Source organism: Lepidochelys kempii, chromosome 11 (assembly GCF_965140285.1).
Source record: "Lepidochelys kempii isolate rLepKem1 chromosome 11, rLepKem1.hap1, whole genome shotgun sequence".
Lineage (NCBI taxonomy): Eukaryota > Metazoa > Chordata > Testudines > Cheloniidae > Lepidochelys > Lepidochelys kempii.
Window position 1 is genome coordinate 79,948,643 of NC_136390.1, and position 25,052 is coordinate 79,973,694.

At 52.1% G+C, this 25,052-nt stretch overlaps 1 protein-coding gene across 1 annotated transcript in view; it reads right to left on the reverse strand.

Moving 5' to 3' along the window:
- Nucleotides 1-24,667, reverse strand: part of ITGB2 (integrin subunit beta 2) — a 51,032-nt gene extending 26,365 nt beyond the window's left edge. Inside the window, exons 1-3 of the mRNA XM_073306964.2 lie at nt 24,573-24,667; nt 23,124-23,287; nt 3,306-3,366 (exon numbers count right to left, since the gene is read on the reverse strand). Coding sequence (XP_073163065.1) covers nt 3,306-3,363 — 58 coding nt within the window. The 5' untranslated portion in view covers nt 3,364-3,366; nt 23,124-23,287; nt 24,573-24,667. The remainder of the gene's footprint in view (nt 1-3,305; nt 3,367-23,123; nt 23,288-24,572) is intronic.
- Nucleotides 24,668-25,052: the final 385 nt, after the last annotated feature.

The following is a 25,052-nucleotide window of genomic DNA, read 5'->3' on the forward strand; positions in this document are numbered from 1 at the left end:
GTTCTTGTGTTATGTGAAGGAGTAAATAACACTTCCTTATTTACTTTCTCGACACCAGTCACGATTGTATGGACCTCTATCATATCCCCCCTTAGTCGTCTCTTTTCCAAGTGGAAAAGTCCCAGTCTTATTAATCTCTCCTCATACAGCAGCCATTCCATACCCATAATCATTTCTGTTGCCCTTTGCCGAACCTTTTCCAAGTCCAATATATCTTTCTTGAGATGGGGCGACCACATCTGCACGCAGTATTCAAGATGTGGGCGTACCATGGTTTTATATAGAGGCAATATGATATTCTCTGTCTGCTTATCGACCCCTTTCTTAATGATGCCCAACATTCTGTTCACTTTTTTGACTGCCACTGCATATTGTGTGGGTGTTTTCAGAGAACTATTCACAATGACTCCAAAATCTCTTTCTTGAGTGGTAACAGCTAGTTTAGACCCCACCATTTTAAGTATAGTTGGGATTATGTTTTCTACTGTGCTTTACTTTGCATTTATCAACATTGAATTCCATCTTCCAGTTTGTTGCCCAGACACCCAGTTTTGAAAGATCCGTTTGTAGTTCTTCACAGCCTGCCTGGGACTTAACTATCTTGAGTAGTTTTATATCATCTAGAAATTTTGCCACCTCACTGTTTACCCCTTTTTCCAGATCATTTATGAATATGTTGAATAGGACTGGGCCCAGTACAGACCCCTGGGGGACACCACTATCTACCTCTCTCCATTCTGAAAACTGTCTGTTTATTCCTACCCTTTGTTTCCTATCTTTTACCCAGTTACCAATCCATGAGAGAATCTTCCCTCTTATCCCATGACTGCTTACTTTGCTTAAGAGCCTTTGGTGAGGGACCTTGTCAAAGACTTTCTGAAAATCTAAATACTCTACATCCACTGGATCACTCTTGTCCACATGCTTGTTGACCCCCTCAAAGAATTCTAGTAGATTGGTGAAGCATGATTTCCCTTTACAAAAACCATGTTGACTCTTCCCCAACAAATTATGGTAATCTATTGTCTGACAATTTTGTTCTTTACTATAGTTTCAACCAGTTTGCCAGGTGCTGAAGTCAGGCTTACTGGCCTGTAATTGCCGGGGTCACCTCTGGAGCCCTTTTTAAAAATTAGCATCACATTAGCTATCCTCCAGTCATTTGGTACAGTAGCTGATTTAAATAATAGATTACAGACTACAATTAGTAGTTCTGCAATTTCACATTTGAGTTCCTTCAGAACTCTTGGGTGAATACCATCTGGTCCTGTTGACTTATTGCTGTTTAATTTATCAATTTGGTCCAAAACCTCCTCTAATGACACCTCAATCTGGGACAGTTCCTCAGATTTGTCATCTAAAAAGAATGGCTCAGGTTTGGGAATCTCCCTCACATCCTCAGTCGTGAAGACCGATGCAAAGAATTCATTTAGTTTCTCCTCAATAGCCTTATCGTCCTTGAGTGCTCCTTTAGCATCTCGATCGTCCAATGGCCCCATTGTGGTTGTTTAGCAGGCTTCCTACTTCTCATGTACTTAAAAATATTTTTTGCTATTACTTTTTGAGTCTTTGGCTAGCTGGTTTTCACATTCTTTTTTGGCCTTCCTAATTATTTTTTTATACTTCATTTGCCAGAGTTTCTGCTCCTTTCTATTTTCCTCATTAGGCTTTAACTTCTACTATTTAAAGGATGCCTTTTTGCCTCTCACTGCTTCTTCTACTTTGTTGTTTAGCCATGATGGCTCTTTTTTGGTTCTCTTACTATGTTTTTTAATTTGGGGTGTACATTTAAATTGAGCCTCTATTAATGGGGCTCCTTACTAATCTCCTCTCTAAACTGAACAAGCTTAGGCTTTTCAATCTCTTTTCACCTGGATGCCTTTCTATGACTCAATCCAGGGGTTGTCAAACTTCATTGCACCGCAACCCCCTTCTGACTACAAAAATTACTACATGACTCCAGGAGGGGAGACCGAAGCCTGAGCCGGCCCAAGCCTCACTGCCCTAGGTTGGGCAAAGCCAAAGCCTGAGCCCCACCGCCCTGGACAGAGGGCTAAGGCTCCAGGTGGCAGGCTTGTAACCTGAGCCCCACCACCCAGGCAGTGGGGTGGGGGCTTCAGCCCTGGCCCCAGCAAGTCTAAGCCAGCCCTGGTCCCGACCCACAGTTTGAGAACCGGTGCTCTAATCATTCTCAAAACCTGTCTCTGAATCTTCTCTAATTCTGCTATCCCATTTCTGAGATGGGATTCCCAGAACTGAACACACTGTTCCAGGGGAGGCCATTTCATTGATTTGTATAATGGCATTATAATATTTTGAATATTCTATCCCATTTCACATCCATGCATACTGGATGGGCACAAGACTCATGAATGGCAAAGCCACCACTGAGTTGACAGATCATCTTGAACAAGAGCCAGTTCAGCCTTAGTTCCACGTCACACAGTCACAAATTCTGTTTGTGCAAGATGCTCAAAAGGAAGCTTTTGATACTTAAATTTTACTAGAGTTTTTTTAATTGGCACTATTTCCCTTCTCCATAAGTCCAGCCTCATGTAGTTACCGGGAGTCCAACTGCACAGGCCTCAGAAGAAGAGAAAAATTATAATGACTATGTTTTGGAAACCTCTGAAAATGATCTAAAATAGCTCTTTTCTAATCATGGAGCCACAGCACTAAGGTTTGAGATCTTGTCATCTACCAGGGCTAGAAACAAGAGCCTACAGATTGTAGCCCTGAAGGTTCATGAGATATTGACATGTGAATGAGTCACTGGTTCAGTGGTGAATATTGTCCATCTCGAGCCTTGTGCAGAGATCATTAGGGAGCACATGGGGTGGAGGAGGAACAGTTTCTGTGGCAGGGTATTCATTCTTTTTACATGGCAGCTACTTGGGACCCTCTCAGGGGTTTGCAATGTTACGCATAGTCTCAGCAGAAGGAGACTGTCAAAGGTGTATGCTAAAGGTAATTAAGGCACGTCTCTGCAATTCATCACATGGATATCACCAGAACCCGTGAGGTACCTCCAAACAGAGAGACAGAGAGAGGTCTTTGTGAATTGGTTTGCTCTTCACTGGCAGGCGCTGAGCTCCCGGTGCCAGGGACACATCCGCTGAGTAAGGGCACGCAACAACATGTAGGATGCCAAGTGCTAACCCTACCATCACGGTAACAAAATGCTTCCCTGGGAAGTTATGTCTTGGGGGTTCTTTTTCCTCTGCCTTTGTGTTACTAACTGTGTAACATGCTTCAGGGGCTACTTTGCCTGCCGGGTAAAGCAGCGGAGACAAATACTAGCTCACCTGTTGTTGCCAGCAGCAGCCCAGCCGCAGCCATCAGGAGGCAGCAATAACGCGTCATCGCCTGCAAGACGAAAAGCACCACAATGACATGTCAGGGCTCAGAGCCCGCCAGGAGAGCTGCCTGGAGGAAGTCCTTGGGATCATGTGTGCAACGGAGCCAGGCCACTGCTGCAATGATATCGGCGCCCACTGACATGGGCACCCACAGAGATTCTGGAGGCTGACTTGCAGAGAACAGAACGAGCCAAGCCCAGGTTAGATCTCTGGAAGCGGAGCGTAAATGGGTCTGACAATCTCACAGAGACCCAACTGTGAACAAGTCCTTCATCAACCCCTTTCTCAGCCAGACAGCAGAGTAACTTCCGTGGAACAGTTAAACAGGAATCACGAAGGGCCAGATTGTGGGTGGGGTTTCCAAAAGCAGGGTCAGAGGGAGTTAGGAGCACAGCCGCCCCACCGAAAGTCAGCGGGACTTGTGCTCCTAACTCCCATAGGTGCTTCTGGAATCCCTGGCTGTGGTTTAGACACAGCCCTGAGGAAGGATGCAGCAGGGGTAAGTCAGCAAGGATCTTGGAAGCACAGAGAGAGGGGGAAGGGGAAGGGCTGGAAAGATGTTGAGATGGTTTGTCATCCTATGGACTACAGCCCAGGTCCTTCTTGCTCTGCATGGGAGCCAGAGCTGACCTGGCCTCACACAGGGGTGTGACACATCCAAATCCAGCCCTAAGGGCCAGACTTCACAAGCTACACGGTGAGCCTCACAGAGGCACCTGTGGCTGAATGCGACAGGACACCTCCCCAGCACCTGGATGCACGGCGAAGCCCCCGACCAGAGGGAAGGGCAGGACTGGAGTTTGAGAGCTGCTGCTGCTCTGTAAGTGAATGCTGCAGGAGGGGGACGTCAGGTAGAGGAGGGGCAGAGCCCTGGCCGTGGCTGTCAGCCATTGGGGTGCCATGTGAGGCGTTGGTGGAAGCAGGGCTCCCATGGGGGTTCACATCTGGGGTTTGGCACTGGTGGAGCGCCCACTGGGACTCAGAGCCACCGATGCCCGTTTCCTGGTTCCCCGGTGCGGTCACGGAAGGTCCCCTCAGACTCAGAACCTGTAGGGCATCTCCCAGCCTCCCACGCTGCAGCCTCCTTTCCCCAGCTGGCAACAGGAGGTGGAGACCCAGCAGATTTAGGTGGGACCCTGCAACCTCAGCACTGTATGTGTCCTCTCTTTTGGCCCCCCTCCCAGCCCCTCCCCTTTCCCAGGCATCCCAGACCCCACTCCCTCTCAGCCCTCCACCTCCTCTGGCCCTTCCCAGCACCTACCCCATAGGCCAGGGTGGCCAAACTTCAGCCCTGCTCCCGGTGAAGCCCCAAGCCCTGGTAGTCACGCCCCGTTGGGCTGAAGCCCCAAGATCCCCTCCCTGCTGGGAAGAAGCCAGATGCAATGCTAGGGATGGCAAGTGGGGTCATGTTTTTGCCAGGGTTTGCTGACCCTGCTCAGACATCTGCCACAGGGCCCCCTCATACAATCATAGAATATCAGGGTTGGAAGGGACCTCAGGAGGTCATCTAGTCCAACCCCCTGCTCAAAGCAGGACCAATCCCCAACTAAATCATCCCAGCCAGGGCTCTGTCAAGCCTGACCTTAAAAACCTCAAAGGAAGGAGTTTCCACCACCTCCCTAGGTAACGCATTCCAGTGTTTCACCACCCTCCTAGTGAAAAAGTTTTTCCTAATATTCAACCTAAACCTCCCCTACTGCAACCTGAGACCATTACTCCTCGTTCTGTCATCTGCTACCACTGAGAACAGTCTAGAGCCATCCTCTTTGGAACCCCCTTTCAGGTAGTTGAAAGCAGCTATCAAATCCCCCCTCATTCTTCTCTTCTGCAGACTAAACAATCCCTGTTCTCTCAGCCTCTCCTCATAACTCATGTGTTCCAGACCCCTAATCATTTTCGTTGCCCTTCGCTGGACTCTCTCCAATTTATCCACATCCTTCTTGTAGTGTGGGGCCCAAAACTGGACACAGTACTCCAGATGAGGCCTCACCAATGTCGAATAGAGGGGGACGATCACGTCCCTCGATCTGCTGGCAATGCCCCTACGTATACAGCCCAAAATGCCATTGGCCTTCTTGGCAACAAGGGCACACTGCTGACTCCTATCCAGCTTCTTGTCCACTGTCACCCCTAGGTCCTTTTCCGCAGAACTGCTGCCGAGCCATTCGGTCCCTAGTCTATAGCTGTGCATTGGGTTCCTCCCTCGCGGCACAGCAGCTGCCGGTGTCAACCAGCTGGGAGCTGCAGCCATGGGAAGAGGCAGCAGCAAAGAGCTGGGAGCTGAAGGGACACCCGCTGCATTTGCAGCTGCCTCTCTGCGTGGTGCTAACGCCGGGGAGTTGCAGGCAGAAGCCCCGAGGGGGGGCCCCCGCACCCTCCCGCAGTCTGGCAAGCAGAGAATGCGGTGGCTTGGGAGCCTACACTTTAACTGTAAGAGAGACACAGGTGGCTCACGAGCTGCAGTCTGGGCTTCTACTTCTTCCTTCCCTGAAGGTGTCGTGTAAAACAAGAGTGAACCAGAGCAGCCAGCGAAGGCCTGCTGCTGGCCCACTTCCCCCTGCCCCTCCTGGCCTAGCCATGCTGCCGGCACCTGGCGCACCCCGGAGCACTTCTGCAAATGCTCTTGGAGCAGCCCCCCCACCCACAGGTGCTGCCACCCCTGGGTGCAGCCAGCGAGCCGCCCCAGGCTGCGGCCCGTGGGAGGGCCCTGTGGCTGGGGAAGCCACTCATGAGCTGTGAAAACAGAAAATAAAATCCATTTGCACAACCCTTCCCTCAGCACGTCCCGGTGCAGCCATGGCACGGTAAGCCAAGCCACATCCGCCTGGCTGCGCTGAACAGGGCGCTGCGAAGTGCCAGGCCCTGCCTGTTGACGGGGGGGAGAGGCCGGGTTTGTCTTTGTGCTTGTGGAAGCATGGGGTCACGTGGCAGAATGGTTCCTCTCTGCTCCGGGGCCTCCACAGCGCCTGAAGCCTGTAACTTCCTGCCCTGAGGTCATGCCGAGCACCCAGCTTGTGGGCCTCTAACCACAAAACATGAGATGAGAATTTCTGAACTCATTGGCTGGGATGGCTGGGGCAGGCAGCCCTTCCCTGAGGTAAAGGGAACCAGCCCCGAGCCAAGCCGCGCTGCTTTCAGCGGGGCTGAAGGGAGTGGCTACCAGGGCTGGGTAAGCTGATCCAGAACCATGGGTGCTGACTGCTGTGTCAAGGAGCTTGGGGGACTCTCCTCTAGGGCTCCCCCTCCCACATCGCTCCTTTCTCCTCTCCAAAGTCTTCCCCCGGTGCCATTGGGACATAGCAGGGTACAATGCAGACCAGTGAGTAGCTGTGTCCCCTGCCCCCTAACTTGGGGGGCCCTTTACACAGCTTTGCTGCTGCAGCCTCCAGTCCTGGACTGCTCGCAGCATCCAGGTTTAAGTCACTCCCAGCTATGTCTGTGGGTGCTGCAACCAGCCTGCACGGTGACCCCAACACACCCCAGTCTTAGATTTCCTCCAGAAATGGATGTCCTGCACCACCCAGCCCTCTTAGAATCATAGAATCATAGAATATCAGGGTTGGAAGGGACCCCAGAAGGTCATCTAGTCCAACCCCCTGCTCAAAGCAGGACCAATTCCCAGTTAAATCATCCCAGCCAGGGCTTTGTCAAGCCTGACCTTAAAAACCTCTAAGGAAGGAGATTCTACCACCTCCCTAGGTAACGCATTCCAGTGTTTCACCACCCTCTTAGTGAAAAAGTTTTTCCTAATATCCAATCTAAACCTCCCCCACTGCAACTTGAGACCATTACTCCTCGTTCTGTCATCTGCTACCATTGAGAACAGTCTAGAGCCATCCTCTTTGGAACCCCCTTTCAGGTAGTTGAAAGCAGCTATCAAATCCCCCCTCATTCTTCTCTTCTGCAGGCTAAACAATCCCAGCTCCCTCAGCCTCTCCTCATAACTCATAACAATCCCAGCTCCCTCAGTCCCCTAATCAGTCTCTTCTGCACATACAAGCTTGTATACAGTCCATCATTTAATTAATAGACATGATATGCATATATCCTGTTACCCCAAATGGAGTCTCCCAGACAGTTCAGTTCAAACACACTGGATTAGATAAAGCAATAAAACAAGTGTATTCACGACAGTGAGATTGACTTTAAGTGAGTACAAGTAATGAGGCAAACAAGTCAGAATTGGTTGCAAGAAAAATAAAGATAAAGCCATAGGCAAGTGATAACTGCTGATAGTGGGGGGCACAATGGCAGGGCCCCCACTCACTACCACAGCCACCGGCAACTTCCAGGTGACTGCCAAGGGACCTGCCAGCAACAGCCTCTTGACCACGGCGCCTCCCTGACCATGGCACCCCTGCCACAGCTGGCCTTAGGGAAAATGGCACCCTGGGCAAACTTGTATATTGGCATCCTGGCCCTCACTGCATCCCCTGGTCCCCCACCCATTGCCCCTGGCCCCTGCTGCCTCCCGCTGGTCACCCAATCCCCCATTCTCCCTGGCCCCCGCTGCCTCCACCCCCCCCCATCACCCCCAGGTTATTCAGATGGCTAAATCATGTTCAGCAGCATGTCAGGTAAAATGACTGTTCATAACCAGGTCAGATATGATAACATGTCATAGGCCATGTCTGAGAAATGCACCATGATAGAAAATGTCTTAACATTGGTAAGCAGGACTGAGCACCTGGTCTAGATGGGAACAAGCTGTATTTAAACAAATGTTAGCTGAGCTCCTGGCGTTCACCAGCATCAGCTAACAGGACTCTAAACAGGACTGTCTTTGTCTGCACTAAGGGCAAAATTGGGTTTTACCAGTGTGCTATTTGAAGCACGTTTTCCAGATCAATGCAACTCACTGTTGGAGACATGGCCAGTGTGGCCCTACAGTGCTGAATGCTGCAAGGGAGCAAGGAAAGGGTCATTAAGTTAAAAAAAAGGAACAAAGAAAATAAAGAAACATGGGTGTTACCCTTTTTGGAGTGTTAGTCACAGCACCAGGAAAATAGGTTTGAAATACCCGTAAACTCCTGCACAGTGAATGATTTCCCCTTGAAACATGAGTGCAATTTCACCGCAGATGAAATGTCCAAAATTAGCAGCCCTGATACAAGAAAGGAGCAAATAAACGAACTCTTTCAAAGGCTCTTAGGCCTGAGCAGTAAACACGCTTGCTACAAAGATCCCTGTTCAAGATGTAGTGAATTTTTTTAAAAACTCATCAGCAGACATAAGGTGTCAGATAATGTGTGATAGTAATGCAGATAAAGAGTTACCCAATCAGTGCAGTTTTCGCCTCTAGGGCTCCTCAGGGGATGATTAAGTCCGGGTGTGCATGGGGAAAGGATTCAGAGTCAAGGGGAAAGCTAAATAAATGGCATTTCCCATCACAGGTAAAGGGAATTTTGCAGGATACCATGTGACTGGTCTGATGTTTAGCCGGGCTCCGTCACAGATTTTAAGACTGGAGGGGACCATTCTGGCCTGACCTGCTGAACAAGAGGCCATGATTTAGGGTAGAACTAGATGGTATCTTTTAGAAAGACACCCAATCTTGATGTAAAGATTTCAAAGGATAGAAACCCCACCACATCCAGCCATAGCCCCTCCATTCACAACTTGGGACAATGCAGCTGTGGGACAGTACCCCACCCCCAGGGAAAGCTTTCTTAGATTTCAAGGCTCATCTAACCTCACCTCCTGCATGACACAAGCCAGCGAATATCACCCAGTAATTTCTGAATCAAGTTCAATCACTTCTGGCTGAATGACAGTTTATCTCTTAAAAAGGTGTCTCAGCTGGATTTAAAGCCTTCACGTACCTGGGAATATAGCACCTCCCACGGTAAATTTAATCTCAGCAAAGAATAGTATTTCAAATTCATCTGACAAGACCTATTTCCCATAAACCCATACTGTCGTTAACGATGCTGCCACCCTTTAATGTGTTACTGATGCAGACTTTGCTCAGGATCCATGTTAGGTTAACTGGCTTATCATTGCCCGGGTCATCCTGTCTACCCTTTTTAAATATTGGCATAACACTAGCTTTTTTCGGTCCCCTGGAATTCACACAGTCTTCCAAGATTTCTTAGTTATAGAATCATAGACGATTAGGGTTGGAAAACACCTCAGGAAGTCATCTAGTCCAGCTCCCTGCTCAAAGCAGGACCAATCCCCAACTAAATCATCCCAGCCAGGGCTTTGTCAAGCCTGACCTTAAAAACTTCTAAGGAAGGAGATTCCACCACCTCCCCAGGTAACACATTCCAGTGCTTCGCCACCCTCTTAGTGAAATAGTTTTTCCTAATAGCCAACCTAGACCTCCCCCACTGCAACTTGAGACCATTGCTCCTTATTCTGTCATCTGCCCCCACTGAGAACAGCCGAGCTCCATCCTCTTTGGAACCCCCCTTCAGGTAGTTGAAGGCTGCTATCAAATCCCCCCTCACTCTTCTCTTCTGCAGACTAAACAATCCAAGTCCCCTCAGCCTCGCCTCGTAAGGCATGTGCCCCAGCTCCCTAATCATTTTTGTTGCCCTCCACTGGACTCTCTCCAATTTGTCCACATCCTTTCTGTAGTGGGGGCCCCAAAACTGGATGCAATACTCCTGATGTGGCCTCACCAGTGCGAAATAGAGGGGAACGATCACGTCCCTCGGTCTGCGGTCAATGTTCCTACTAATGCAGCCCAATGTGCCAATAGCCCTCTTGGCAACAAGGGCACACTGCTAACTCATATCCAGCTTCTCACGCACTGTAACCCCCAGGTCCTTTTCTGCAGAACTGCTGCTTAGCCAGTCGGTCCCCAGCCTGTAGCGGTGCATGGGATTCTTCCGTCCTAAGTGCAGGACTCTGCACTTGTCCTTGTGAAACCTCCTCAGATTTCTTTTGGCCCAATCCTCCAATTTGTCTAGCTCACTCTGGACCCTGTCCCTACCCTCCAGCTTTTCTAGCTCTCCCCCCAGCTGAGGGTGCAATCCATCCCATCATCCAGATCATTAATGAAGATTTTGAACAAACATCCAGAGAACTCCTCAGTTAATTCTTTTAAAACTCTTTGGTGCCAGTTATTCAGTCCTGCGATTGACAAAGGTTAACTTTAGCAGTGCAGGTTAACATTTGTAGTTACTGTCGGAATAGAAAGCATTTCATTATGATGGTATGCTGTGAATGAGTCAGCCAGCTTCTTTCTAAACTCAAAGTAGAAATATTTACTGGCTACGTCTGCCTTTTCAGCTTTGTTATTGACAGTTCTACCAGCCTTATCTAGTAATGGCACTCAGGCAGCAGTGTTTGGCTGTGAGAAAAGGCTGCAAGCCTGTGTGGGAAAGCTGTCTGCGTACAACTTAGGAATTCTGGTTGATTTTATGAAATGATGTAGCACTGAATGCCTCGGGGTAAGCAGGGTTACCCCATGCTCCTAAGCCTATGTATCTCCCCAATCAGGAACAATTGAGGGCCACTGATTCTAAGGTGCTCCCATTCAAGGGGGAGCACCTGAGGCCAATGGGATGGCTGAAGCCCAGGGACCTCAGTCTGTGTGCATGGCTGTGGCTTAGAGCAGTGGAATTTCCCCTGAAGCAGAACAAGGAGATCAGGTGAAAGCCACTGAGACTGAGAGACTAAGGGGAAACTCAGAAGGACTCACATGCTGGGAACTTGAGCAGGAGAGCTGAAGAGAGGGGCATGCTTTGGGAGCAGAGAGGTCTTGTTTAACTGCAGGACCAGCTGAGGAAGAAGGGAACTAGCTACACAGGAGAGAGAAGGAGACCATTATTTGGAGGAGAAGGCATGTGCAGAAGGCGGATCCTGGACTCCTCAAGGGGATCCTGACCCCAACCCAAAAACACTCCAAGAGGGGTGAGGAAACTGAGGTGGAGAAATGTGTGTAGGCATTTATGGATTTGTCTAGATCTGTATATTTCTTATGCTAGCTAGATTAATGCATGACTGGTTTTGGGGAACCCCTACAAAGCCTCCGTGTCTGTCTCCTTCCATTCTCATGTGTCCCTGAAGAGGTGAACTGAAAACCCGGAGGGCTCACAAGGTTGGAGCTCTGGGAAAGGGTTATGTGCTAAGCTACTGCGAGGCTTGGGGGGGCCAGCACTTGTCCTGGGGGCGGAGGGCAGCTGGGCCGCAGGGTCTCACTTCTGTGAAGGGGTTACAGACAGAGAGCCTGTGCCCCGCCAGAGAGGCTATGGCAACCTACTCAGAAGCAAAGGGTCACACAGGTCTGGCCTGCTGGCACCCAAACCCCGCAGCCTGGTGAGTGTGCAGCGGGGGGAGGGTTGTGTGACACTCACCCTTCTGCAAAGCCTCAGGGCAGCAACCAAAGAGGAGCAACCGGAACAGGGGAAAACAAAAAAGCAAAAGCCACCAGTCCTGGCAGAGGCAGAATCTGCTCTCAAGGCCCTAGTGTCAGTGGTATGTAGCTGCTCACATGGCATGGGGAGGGGGTGCCCGTGAAACATCCCCGAGTTGTTCCCTCCCATGGGTCCCATAGACCATAGAATCATAGAATATCCGGGTGGGAAGGGACCTCAGGAGGTCATCTAGTCCAGCCCCCTGCTCAAAGCAGGACCAATCCCCCACTAAATCATCCCAGCCAGGGCTTTGTCAAGCTGGGCCTTAAAAACGAGGGTTACCATGCTTCAGTTCCCCAAAAGAGGACACTGCTGGAGGGGCAGAGGGGGTACAGCTAGGGGGTGCTGTAGGGGTGTGTGTGTGTCCCAGAGGGGTACCTGGGGGGTGCTGTAGGGGTGTGTGGTGTCCCGGGAGGGGTGCCTGGGTGGTGCTGTAGGGGTGCGTGGTGTCCCGGGAGGGGTACCTGGGGGGTGCTGTAGGGGTGCGTGGTGTCCCGGGAGGGGTACCTGGGTGGTGCTGTAGGGGTGCGTGGTGTCCCGGGAGGGGTACCTGGGGGGTGCTGTAGGGGTGCGTGGTGTCCCGGGAGGGCTACCTGGGGGGTGCTGTAGGGGTGCGTGGTGTCCCGGGAGGGGTACCTGGGTGGTGCTGTAGGGGTGCGTGGTGTCCCGGGAGGGGTACCTGGGGGGTGCTGTAGGGGTGCGTGGTGTCCCGGGAGGGCTACCTGGGGGGTGCTGTAGGGGTGCGTGGTGTCCCGGGAGGGCTACCTGGGGGGTGCTGTAGGGGTGCGTGGTGTCCCGGGAGGGGTACCTGGGGGGTGCTGTAGGGGTGCGTGGTGTCCCGGGAGGGGTACCTGGGGGGTGCTGTAGGGGTGCGTGGTGTCCCGGGAGGGCTACCTGGGGGGTGCTGTAGGGGTGCGTGGTGTCCCGGGAGGGCTACCTGGGGGGTGCTGTAGGGGTGCGTGGTGTCCCGGGAGGGGTACCTGGGGGGTGCTGTAGGGATGTGTGGTGTCCTGGGAGGGCTACCTGGGGGGTGGTGGAAGTGGGTTGTACTGGGAGGGGGTATTTGTGGGGTGCTGGAGGGGGTACCTGGGGCCCCACTCCCAAGGTGGGGGGCAGTGTCACTCCCTGTCACAGAAGCAGGGCAGCTGGAGCAGACTCCGGACACAGCACCAGCTCCGTCATCGCCTCCCTGCGGGACTCTCCCCTTCCCTAGCGCTGGGAGCCGGGGCCGGGGCGGGCGGGATCCAGCAGCTGCCAGGAGGCAATCAAATGTGGATGCAGGGAAGCGGCTAGTTGGGAGGTGGACCAGTTGGTGCTCTTTCTGAGCTGCAGCATCAGCTCATGAACATTGGCTCTTCCAGAAGAACCTCAGCGTCACAAACTGACCGGTTAGCCGCACACCTCACTGGGAACCAGAATTACGCAGTCAGGCAGCAGCAGAGACCAAAACACCAAACAGCAGACATGGGACAGCGCTGGATTAAACGTAAACTGCTAAAAAAAATACAGGGAGAGCAGCATGTTTCTTCTGCATAGTGAAGTTTCAAAGCTGTATTAAGTCAATGTTCAACTGTAAACGTTTGAAAGAAAAACCCCAACGTTTTGTTCTCAGTTACGAACAACCTCCGTTCCCGAGGGGTTTGGAACTCTGAGGTTCCGCTGTATTTCAAAAATCCGCCGGGCCAGAAGACGAGAATCGAAAAAGAAGCAATGTCTGGGAAAACCCGGATGAATGGTAACACTACCCACAGACCACTTGCTGATGACCTGTCTGCTCACACAGCCTTACTCTTCTCTTTGTTTCCAGCTCTTAAATTACATCTTAAAAAGCTAAACAAACAAACAAACAAAAACCCCTTGAAAAGAGTTGCTAGGATTATTGTCCCACGTAGGTTGTTACAGAGAAGTGATGTGGTATTAGCTGGGAAGGCCGATGGTCTCTGTGGTTGGGAATGGAGGGGACGTTGGCCAGGAGACCACACTATGAGTCACACCGTAAACATCTGAGAAGCCTTGAGCTAGCAAGTGGGCAGAATGGATTAGAGCAGTCGACTGCCACACAGCCAGGATTGCAGTACCCCCAGCTCAGGGATTTGATAGAAGTGGCTGAAGTTGCGGAAGGAAAGAGATTCGTTGTTCATATAAGTTATCTCCTGCCCAGTTTCACTGTGATGAGAGAGGTCTCCCACCAGTGTGTGCAGCATTACACAGCATCACTGCAGGGTCTGTGTTAGGAAGGCCACTGTAGCCATTACCTGGATATAACAAGTAGTTTGCTGAGGCCCTCGACCCTCCCTGAGGCATAAAGACAGAGCAGCGGCTGGGTGATTGGAAACTTGTCACTGGAGCTCAGCCCCTTCCCATCTGACTCCCCCATCATGTGATGTGCTTCTTCCTCTTCCTGAACTCACCCCTGCTGTTATGTACCTCCAAAGAAAACCTGGGGAAATTAGTCATATCGAATACATGTCTGAAGAGAGAAAAAGTCACTCCCTGGTAAGCAATATTTCCCAAGGCCTTTTATCCGTGGCTGATAGTGACCGGGGTGGGGTAGGGCCTGTATGAGATAAATGGGGAGCCCCAACACAGCCAGTATTTTAGAGAATCAAGGAGAACTTCCCCAGCTGGTCTTCAGCTTAGGGAGGCTGGCCGTTCGTCAGATCACTCCTGAGAAGCAGCCGGCTCAATTTGCGCGAGGCAATCTCACTGGGCTCTCCTGGAGCTTGTTCCCCAGGGTTTATTTTATAAGCAGGGCTTGAAAACCTTTCAAATGTTAAAGGCAACTGCTTTGCCCCCAGAATGGGAGGACATTTCCTCTTTGTGTGCACTGAGGTGTTCTCACAGGGGGAAGCTGGAGTAGCTTAGGAACTCTCCATCTGGGCACAGTCACAGGGCACTGGTGTATCCTGGGGGTACACAGAAATCCCTGGCTCCTTTCATTATTCATACATACCCTGGCATAACTCACTGCTATCAGACTTGGCTTTTTGAGGTGCGGGTGACACAGGGGATGGATCATTATGGAAAAGAGTTGTTAGCAGAGGGCTAGAGAGAGTTGTGAAGGAAGAGTTATAGGCTCTTTCCCCCGGGACTGGGTGAAATTCAGCCCTGAGCAGAGGGCAAGAACTAGGGCTCTGCAAAAGAACCAAACTGGGCACATGCTCTCTCCAAAAATGGGTGAGGCCTTTTCTTTTCTGCTTGTTTGTTATCAGAAATTCATGTCCTGTCTAGGCCTGACTGGAGAGCAAGTGTAATGGTAAGCTCAGCAGAACCACCAGCATGTAAGCTGAGCTGCGGGGGAGAGGTTTTTAGTCAGACTGTCGGAGTTCTCTCTTTCTGAGCACCCGGTGAACGCCAAGTACTAACTAGCACTTAGGATAGAGGAAGCCTTTGTTAAAGATTCAACCCCCACAGCCCTACAGCTGGGGTGTTAAGAGCTGCCAGACATCCCTGAGGTGTCCCAGAAGTCTTCACATTGGCACACCAGCCATTTCTGAGGTAAAGAACAAACAGAGTTTAAAAAATTCAGGCTCTTTCTCCATCATAAAGAAGCAAAAATGGTGCCAAGCCCAGTTTATTTACAACCCTTTGCAGGTTGCTTTGAGCCCATTTTGAGGGTGTCAGTGGGATCTAGTGGGGTGCTAGCCTGGTGTGGGGGCCCTCTGCACCACAGTGCCTTTCACCCATTGTCAGTATCTTTTTTCGAATACCTGAAAAGGTTCCCTTGGCTGTGTGGACCCTGCTCCCCCTCCCAGGAGCCTGGCAGGTTTGCAGCAGTTCTTTCTGGTCCGAAAGCCATTTTCAGCTCATTTTATGTTGTAAAGACTAGCCTGGGCACAGAGTGCAGTCGTCAGCTGAGCGCCCTCCAGGCTGAGTGAGCCGCCAGCCCTGCCATCACCCACAGACGGCTGCAGAGGGGGCCAGTTTAGAGCCATCATCTTGTCTCCTCCAGACCTTTCCTTCCTCCCTCCCCCATAACCACTCCTCAGATGCCGCTGCTTGTGTTCCCTTGCCTACCCACCAACTCGTTATCGTGGGGGGGCGGGATGACTGCCCCCGCTGTTCCCTGTCAGGAGCCGGGGCAGCATTAATGGCATTGGCATTCCCATTGCTGAAGTGCCCGTCTGTAGCACTGTGGTGCCCCTTCAGCGACTTCCCCTAGTAGCAGGGGTGTGCCTCAGTTTTCTACCTCCCAGCCACTGCTGGGGCAGTGGTTCTCCACCAGAGGCATGTGTCCCCCGGGGGGTACACACAGGCCTTCCAGGGGGTATAGCAACTCATCTCGGGATTGGTCTAGTTTTACAACAGGCCACAGGAAAAGCACCAGCGAAGTCAGTGCAAACTCAGATTTCCTACAGACAAAGACTTGTTTATACGGCTCTGTATACGACGCGCTGAAATGTAAGTACAATCTCTACAGTCCCATCGAGATATTTTAGAATTACATGGTAACCATGAGAAAGAAAGCCATTTGTCAGGAATAGTGGGCTGGGACACTTTTGTGTTGTTATGTCTGATTTTGTAAGCAAGTAGATTTTAAGTAGGTGTAAAGGGGGGTACACAAGCCAAATCAGCCTCCTGGAAGGGAGACAGTTGTCTGGAAAGGTTGAGAACCACTGGGTTAGGGGAATGCCTGCTTGTCTTACATTGCACCCTGCTGATGCAGAACCATCTTTCTTGAGCAAGGGTCAGACATAAGTTGGCAACTTGGACCCTTATAGCCCTGTCTGTCAGCGGTGAGCCAAGGACCCTGACTTCATTGGGGCAGAGATCTTCCCCATAGCCTTAGTGCCACCCTTTCAGAGACTGGGCCAGGTTCAGTCAGGGGAACGGGGTTCCACCCCATTCTGCTCTCCTCCAGTTCAGTGAGACCCTGACGCTGTGCCACGTCATCTCAGGGTTTTCTGCAAAGTCAGACACACGCTCCCCATGGCAGGAGCCTTTAGGTGCTGGGAGCACGCGAAGGCACTGACTTGATGAGACACTGCGCAGGCTGGTCCCACTGCAGGCAGCTTTGCAGGGGCCCTGGCAGAAGAGAAGAGAGATCTCTCAGCCTCCCTCTCTGGAGGGGAATAGAGCTGGCTGTGAGCATTGCCAAAGGGACTACCTCATGGCCTGTCATTGCACTGAGAAGATCTCTGTGGTTAATGACTTCTTTCCCGTGCTTTCGGGCTGGGTTTGTGTGTGTGTGCTGGTCTGTGCTGCACAGGTCAGACTAGATCACTGAGTGGTCCTGTCTGGCCTTACACTCCATGACTAACAGCAGCATCACCGACTTGCTGTCCCAAAGGCACGCCCTCACAGCTCTCCTTGGGATACCAGTGGCCTGTGGGGAGACTTGGCCCTCCAGACAGCTGACACTCACTTCCATTCCCCCATCTTTTAAACCCACAGCGTCCCATAAATCAAAAGCAATAAACACAAGAGCTTCTGCCCCACCTGGGCTTGTCTTCAGTTGCACTCTCCAGTGCCCACAGCAAACAGAACACAACTTCTGCCCCCTTCTTGGGCTCTATTCTCTGCAGACGCTTTGCCCCCCCCAGGCCCTGCAGTTCTTCCCTGCTTTTGGTATAGAATGCTGCCTCCCGGGAGGCCCAGCTCCCCCCAAACCTCTGACCTTCACAGCTTCTTCTCTGGCATCCTTCTCCCTGTCTGCCTCTTCCCATCTAGTGGCCTGGGGCATGGCCTTTTCCAGGGCCTCCTCTCCAGCTTCCCCCTCCTTTCAGGGGACCTCCTCCCGCTGGCAGCTCCTTATAGGGAATACCTGTCCCTGATTAGTACTCAGGGCTGGCTGGCTAGCCACCCGCAGTGATACCCTCTTTCCAGAGCCATGTCAGTCAGTGCTCCCCTGTGATGGCCCTGCTGGAAGCTAGCCCCAAGGCACCTGTTGTTCAGTGCGATCCCCACCAGCCAGACTCCAGTGACGAACCCCTGAGCCCTGCAGGCACCATTTGATGAGCTAGGTCAAAGAAACAACCAACACTGAAATATTGCTCTTGTTACAAAAAGGGGGTTTTGTCAGAGTGCTGACGTGCAGCTTCCTCCTGAGAAACTCTGAGGAGGTGTGAAGTGCAGGCTCCCACATGCTCTCCGCACCACCTCGCATCATACCAACACTTACAGCACAGCGCAGCTCGGATCCAGAGTCGGCACACACACGGCGGGTTTGGCTGGCGGTGCACTGAGATAGGTTCACCCCTGCTGTGCTCAACCAGTGAAGGCCACAGTCCAGGGATTCATCACCAGGGAAGGGCAGGCTGGGTTTCCATCACTGCCCTCCCTTGGGGATTATGGCAAGGAACGGCTGGTTTTCTCTCTCCAAGGGGATGTAGCAGCTGCACTGGGAATGCAGTGAATCAGTGCCTCACCAGCCTTTCCCTGTCATTAGCTGGCTGCATGCTCTCCAGAAAAGGGGAACTGGCCCGTTACACCACTGTATGACCCTGACTGGGCAGATGTTCCATCTCAGGCCCAGCTGGGAGGTTACATTTTTTCACTCTCCAGTTTCCAAATATAGAATAACTTCAGCTTCACATGCACTGAATCCTGTGAAAGCTTCTTGCTCCAGAAAATGTGGGAATTTGTTCTCGCATTGTTACCCAGCCCGACGCGGCCCCTGCAAGCACACCAGCCCAAGACAGGTTTCTAAGAACTGCCAGCTGGTGTTGTGCAGTGTCTGCTCTGAGTTAAGGCTTGAGCAATGTTATACATTGATGTCTCGGTTGCATCGGTTACAACTCCAGCACACGGGGTTCTCGTCAGACATATTCTAGGGGGCATTGCTGAGTTTTCATGTTTGATTGGGATATTTCAATGTACAATTAACAAGTCTGCTCCTCTCTCACTGCCATAAGGGCCAAGGCCTTTATTCTTAAAGGTATTTAGGCTCCTAACTTGAAATCAATGGAAGTTAGGAGCCTAAATAGACCTTTGAAGATCTGGGCTTAAAGTTTCAGTGCCTTTTGGTAGCCACATTGCAGCATTTTGATATGACATCTCCTGGAATGTAACACGGAAGGGAAAGCTGGTGTCATTTCTCCTTTTGCTTAGTTGTGCAATGTTGAAAATTTTCCTATTAACTCCTTGCTGACAATACACAGTGCCTCTCTCTAGCATAGCTAGTTATGGGGCACCCAGGGCTGCAGGTCCTCAGAATCTTTACTGCATTGTTCCTCATAACACCCTTTCAGGAACCTGCTTCAGGGTTTGGGGCACTTCCCTTATGCACCATTCCCCGCTGACATAGGAACAATGGGTCCTAGTGGTCTTCGGAGGCCTGGCAGCCCTCGGGAGCTCGGCTTTGTGGTGGGGATAGCTACAGAGCTGCCAGGGTTGTGTTCTGTATAGGGCCCCTTTAAGTGGGCTCTCCCAAGCCAGCTGCCAATCGGGGCTGCAGTCAGGGGCAGACACGCAGCCACACACCGGGCTCTTCCCTGGAGCCTCAGCTTGTTCTTTCTCACTGGTTTCCCCTGAAGTAAAACACACGCTGCTTGAGAGCAGATGGCTGCTCCGTGGCTATGAAAAGCACAACGCTGTCAGGACGCAGGAGAGAGCTGCATTAGCCAGCAGCCGGGGCAGAGAGCTGGAAGCCAGCAATGGCTGCGTTCTGTTCCCAGGCTCTTCCAATTTCACTCAAGCTGCTTACCTGATAAACCCATCCCCAAGCCCCTCCCCGTAAGGTATTCTTAACCCCTCTCTACCAAGGGGCCAGCCCAGGCTCCGAGAGGGGAGGTGACTGGTCTATGGGCACACGGTATGTTGGGGGCAGAGCCAGGCTTTTCCTTCTTCCAGTCCGTTAACCTAGATCACTACACTGCGGTACCCTGCCCTGCCATGCAAGTTATTGACCCTCTCCGGGTCCAGCCTGGGGCAATAATGCTCAGTCATATGCTGCATAGTGGGCTAGGAGGAGCAATCATTTCAGCCAGGTGCAAGGAACAGAGAAGCAGGTCACACAGACAGGCTGGGGGGCATCCTCCTGGAAAGCACCCCCTCTGAGAAGGGCGTGGGGTTCCTAATGAAGAACTGATTGCACACGAGCCATGGAGAAAATGACTCCCCTAACAGTGCTCGCATAGATTGTGGTACCGATAAAATCTCATTGAATTTAAGTGAATGGAACTGAGCGTACGTGATCTTCTGATGTATTAACAATGGACGAGCAAGTAGGAGCAGGGATTTGGTATTGCCTCTGTATTTGGCACTGGTGTGATGGCTACTGGAATATGGTGTCCAGTTCTGGTGTCCGCATTTCAGGAAGAGTATCGCACAGTTGGAGAGGGTTTAGAAGAGAGACTCACAAAGGATTGGGGAGATGGAAAACCTACTTTTATGGTGAGAAAATAAAGGAGCGCAATCTTTTGAGCATATCAGAGAGAAGGTGAAGAGATGACTCGATCAACCTCTGCAAGTACCTCCACAGAGGAAAGCTGTCTGATACTAGAGGGCTCTTTACTCTAGGAGAAAAGGCTGAATGAGGGGCTATGGCTGGAAATTAAACTCAGACAAGTTCAAACTGGAAATAAGGAGAAAAGTTTTAGTAGTGAGGGGAATTAAGCATTCGAACGGTGCCATGAGATTTGTGATGGATTTTTATCACCTGGCTTCTTTAAATCAAGATTGGATGTCTTTTTAAAAAAAACATTTGAGCTCCACAATAATTGATTGGCAAATCCCTGGGTGACATTCTCTGACCTGTAGTTATACAGGAAATCAGACTAGATGATCAGGATCGAGTGATCTTCTGGCATTTAGATCTCGGCCTCTGAACTTTTATTTCACTTTGAAAGTAGAAAATGCTATTGGAAATGTTAGGTATTGTACTGGTCTGCAATGTAAAAGAAACTGGAATAAAAATAGAGATGAAACACACAAAACCAAGTGACTTCATGACTAAGGCAGGATGTGACTGCCATGGCAAAAACCATGACATCTAGGCTCTTCTCACAAGAAGTCATGTGTTTGCATCTGAGTACGATTCCTCTGCAAATGTTCCCAAATTTGGCTGTGAGTCTGCCCTGGGGAGTAGAAGGTGGGTTTATGGGATTTTGGCTACTGTTAAATGGGGTAAAACAATGCTGACTGTAAAATAAAGGCTATTTATCTGGCCTGCATTCCCATGACACACCACACACTGAAGCCATTTTGTTTGCCTAAATATTTCCTTTTCTTTCATTAAAAATAGGATGTTGCCCTTTTTAGGCATTGGAAACGACCTGCCATAATCCTGCCCCTGTGCTGTGTAGCTCTCCTCCCACTGCTCCTCTTCCCTCCCGGGGCCATGTGGTCACAGGCACGGGGAAGCTGCGCCTTGCCAAACAGCCTCGCATGAGGCCGCCCACGCTCCACCCCCAGGCCAGGCCCCCGCTGCGTTCCCCTGCTCTGCCCAGGCTGGTTGGGGCTGGCTGGCCGGCTGGCCTGCCGCAGGGAGTCGGGGCGGCTGGTGCTGGAGTGTTGCTGCCCAGAGCACCGAGGCTGGCTGCCCCGCCCAGAGCACGGGGGCTGGGGCCTCACCCCCTGGCCGCTCGGCGCTGGGGCCGGGGCCCGCCGTGGGGTGCTATGGGCTCCTGAGGGGAGGGGGGCAGATGGGGAGGGCTGGGGCCAGGGGCTAGCCTCCCCCAACGGCTGGGTCACCAGCCGCCCCCGCATGTGATTTTGTACCTGCCCTAGACTGTGAGCTCCTCAGGGCCATGGCATTTGTCTGTAAAGGGCCCTACACATCTTTGATTCTGTATTAACAGCAACAGTTAGCAGTGTTATTAGGTGTCGCATGGAGGAGCAAAGACAGCAAAGAGCAGGCAACCCATCTCCTTGCCTGGCTCTGCTACCTTCCCTCAAGAGGGCAGGCCCAATCCCACCAGCACAAAGGAGCCCTGGCTTAGCAGATGGCTGCCCTAGCTTCAGCCGGGGCAGCACTTCCAAGGAAGTTACATGAAGCCCTTCTTCAAACAAACACACAGAGCAGAGGGAAGGAGGACTTGTGGCACCTTAGAGACTAACAAATTTATTTGTGCAGAGGGCATTCCCAGACACAGCCTGTCAGAAAGTAGGAGTAAAGACTGTAGCTACCTATCAGTACATTAGGGCCAGATTGGGGCCTCTCCCTGGGGGGTGGGCTGGCGCGGTGCTCCCTCTTGGCCCCTGCCTGGGCTGAGCAGAGCCTCGCTGGGGAGCGCACGCTTTGAAGGTGACATTGACCCTGTTGTTGTTCAGAGCACGAAGCTGCAGTCTGATCCTTGAGCAGCCTGTTGACTGTAATGCCACATCCTGTCCGGCTCGCTGATGATCTGGGGCTGGTTCCCAGCCCTGCCATTGTTCATTACTGAGCGTGTTGGCTTTTTTAATGTCTGCATCTGGGTTTGTAACAAACCTAAGAGCAAGCCCAGAGAGAGGGCATGCTGAAATGCTAGCCAGTATTCAGACACATTGCCCTCTACAGACAGGAAGGATCAACATTTGCAAATTCACCAGTGGAAATTAAAAACCGAGAGTCCAGACAACTGGCAAATTTCTCCTTTTAGCTTCTAGGCATAGCTAGAGTGAGAACGCACAGCAATCAGATCAGAGCTCACCAGCCCAGTCTATCACAGATCGTTACTACACAGGAACAATCACAGAGCATGCTGCAAGCAGTCACCGTCAGCATCTAACCAATCTGCTGGTAAACCCTATAATCTTGGCCGTTTTCAGAGTGACAGATGCATTTCCCTGTCCTAACAAAGACTATGCGCTGTTCTGTCCATGTGTACAGACTGAGGCTCCCATCCCCCACTCCCTTGTTCCTGGGCAGCCATGTGCACCAACGCAGACTGAGTGCCAAGCGGGTGTTATCAGACCAGAACGGTGGCATTTTACATCCACCCTGCTCTGCTTTACCCCCCAAAGGGCAGAGCAATAGTGCGCTGGGCCCCAAATCCTGCATCTCAATCGTCAACAATTCCACGCTTGTCTCCCCCTCTAACACGGAGCACATTCAAAAGGCAGAGCTTGGCTTTAGAAAGGGGCTCCCTGCATCCCCCCCAGTCAGTCTGAGGCGGCAGTGGGCGAGAAGCTCTGTCTGTCTCTGTAGCACCTGAGCGTGCCGTCTCCTTAGCACACCCCTGGGAGGCAGGGCAGGACTATAGCGCCCCCCGCGGATGGGGGCGTGAGGCCCAGTGAGCGCTGCCCAAGGCCACCTGGGGCAGAGCAGGGACCCGAACTTGGGCTCCCCCAACAGACTGTTCCAAGCTTTCTGGGACACACATCGGGAGACCCCGCGTCCTTTCTGGACAGAGTGGAGTGTAACCCAAGCAATACGCTGCCATGCAGCAAGCAGTGCGATGGGAAAACCCACAGACAGGCAGAGCAGCTCCCCCTGCAAGGGCATGGAAGCACCAGGAAGGAATTGTTTTTACCATACATCAAGTCTTCTCCTTGGCCCCTGGCCAGCTGTTCGCAGGCTGTTGTGAAATAAGTTGTTGGGTGTGAGGTTCCGCCTGAAGAGCGGTGAGGAGCAATCACTTGCCGGGATCTTTGCAACACGCTCTGCTGCTTTTTCCTTCCTAGTGCTGATATATAGGCAGCCTGTGCGGGACAGGGAGGAAGTGAAGAGTTGGGTGTGGGTGGGGCCAGAGGTTTTCTGAAAGTACCAAATAGCTGCATTCGAACGCCTCTAGCACTGAGTCGAGTAGCTCCGGGGGTGCGCTGCGGAGTATCAGTCAGTTACTGGGCTTGGGGCTCAGTTCTACCCCTTGGGATGTTTCACCAAGCTTAACATGCCTCTCAGGGCTGTATCACCTGGTGCTGGCATCTCCCCCCGAGATGCCGCTGCATACTGGCAGCTCCTCGGGGCAGCACGTGCTTCCCTTGGGGACTGTACGTTTAGCTTGTACCTGGGGGTACCCAGTAATTGTGGGGGTAATAAACTGGTGCAGGCCACCCTCTGTAGTGCCCTACCCAACCAGGCCCAGCAGAGCAGTAAGGGCGGTCATGAATCCACCTCTGCACTGGCAGGTGTCCTGCACCCAGAGACAGGAGGCACATTAGAACTGCTGCTTCTCCACACAACCCCAGAGCCTGCAGGAAACCCTTCCACCCGGAAAGGGATCGCGTGGAAATGTGACACTATTTTCAATACATGACATGATCATAACACACCGGGCGCTGCCTGGCTCCGCACTGACACCCAGGTGAGGCCGGAGCAGCTGGGTTTCACCTGTAAAGCCCTCACAGACCCAGGGCCCAGGGACTGAGAGACGTTTGCCACGAGGGCTGTGCTGACAGTGGGTGCGGACTGGCAGCAGGGCATTCTCAGGCAGGGCCAAGCTAATTCCTGCGCCCAAGCAGGGGCCATGTGCAGGCAGTTGACGCCTCCCCAGGGCTGGGGCTGCATGGGCAGGCTGAGCCCCTGGAGCCGACTGGGGTAGTGCTGGGGGCTTCCCTTGGCCACGCCTCCTCTTACCACTGGGCTGGCCCTGACATGCCCCCACCACATCTCCCGCTCTGGGGTTTGTGGTGCCCTTGGCAACTTCGAGAGGGCCCCTATGCTGGGCATATTGCCAGGCGCCTCCCCCCCTTTGTATTGGCTAGGCTGGGGCAATCACAAAGCCTGCTGAAGGCTCCTCGGCTTTGAAATGTACCTTCCCCCTCCCTTCCTAAGTCAACAAGAACCAGGGGGTAGCCAGGGGCAGGGCAGGCTGTGATGCAAAGGTTTCCCCAGGCTCTCCCTGGGGTGGAGAGTGGGAGGAGTAGGCTGAGGGCCTAGGGGGATGCGGGAGGCTGGGTTGGGAAGGGGGAGCCCTGTGTGCAATAGAGAAAGTTGACCGGCCCCCCAAAAGCTGGAGATGTGCGCAGTTATCAGTGTAAATACCTTAGAGCTACTCCACTCGCAGGACGCCCAGAGAGATGGGGACGAGTGCTGGGCAGTGCATGGATCAGAGCAGCACGCAACGTCCCGCTCTCCGGTGGTCCTAGGGGGAGACAGGAGTGATGGCAGAGTGGTGGGAAGAACCAGGCACGGTGTGCGATGAGATGGGAGAGATGGGGGAGAAAAGCCTGCCTCCCGCGTCCCCCACAACAGGACGGAGCTAGAGGCATGGCATGAGGGGCAGACCGAGAAGGCTTCTGTGTTTTCTGCAATGAGGAAGGAGATTACCACAGAGTCAGGCTTGAAACAAAAAGTGCTAAATCACTGTGAGAACGCCCAAATGTCTGATGCAGCCAGTCTGAGGCCACCCTGATCCCAAAGAATTCTCTACAGCATGGAAAGCCACAGTTCTCGGAGTTAAACCTGGCAGATGTCGCCTTACTATTTATCCAGCACCAGTGATGTGCTTGGACAAATGTGGAT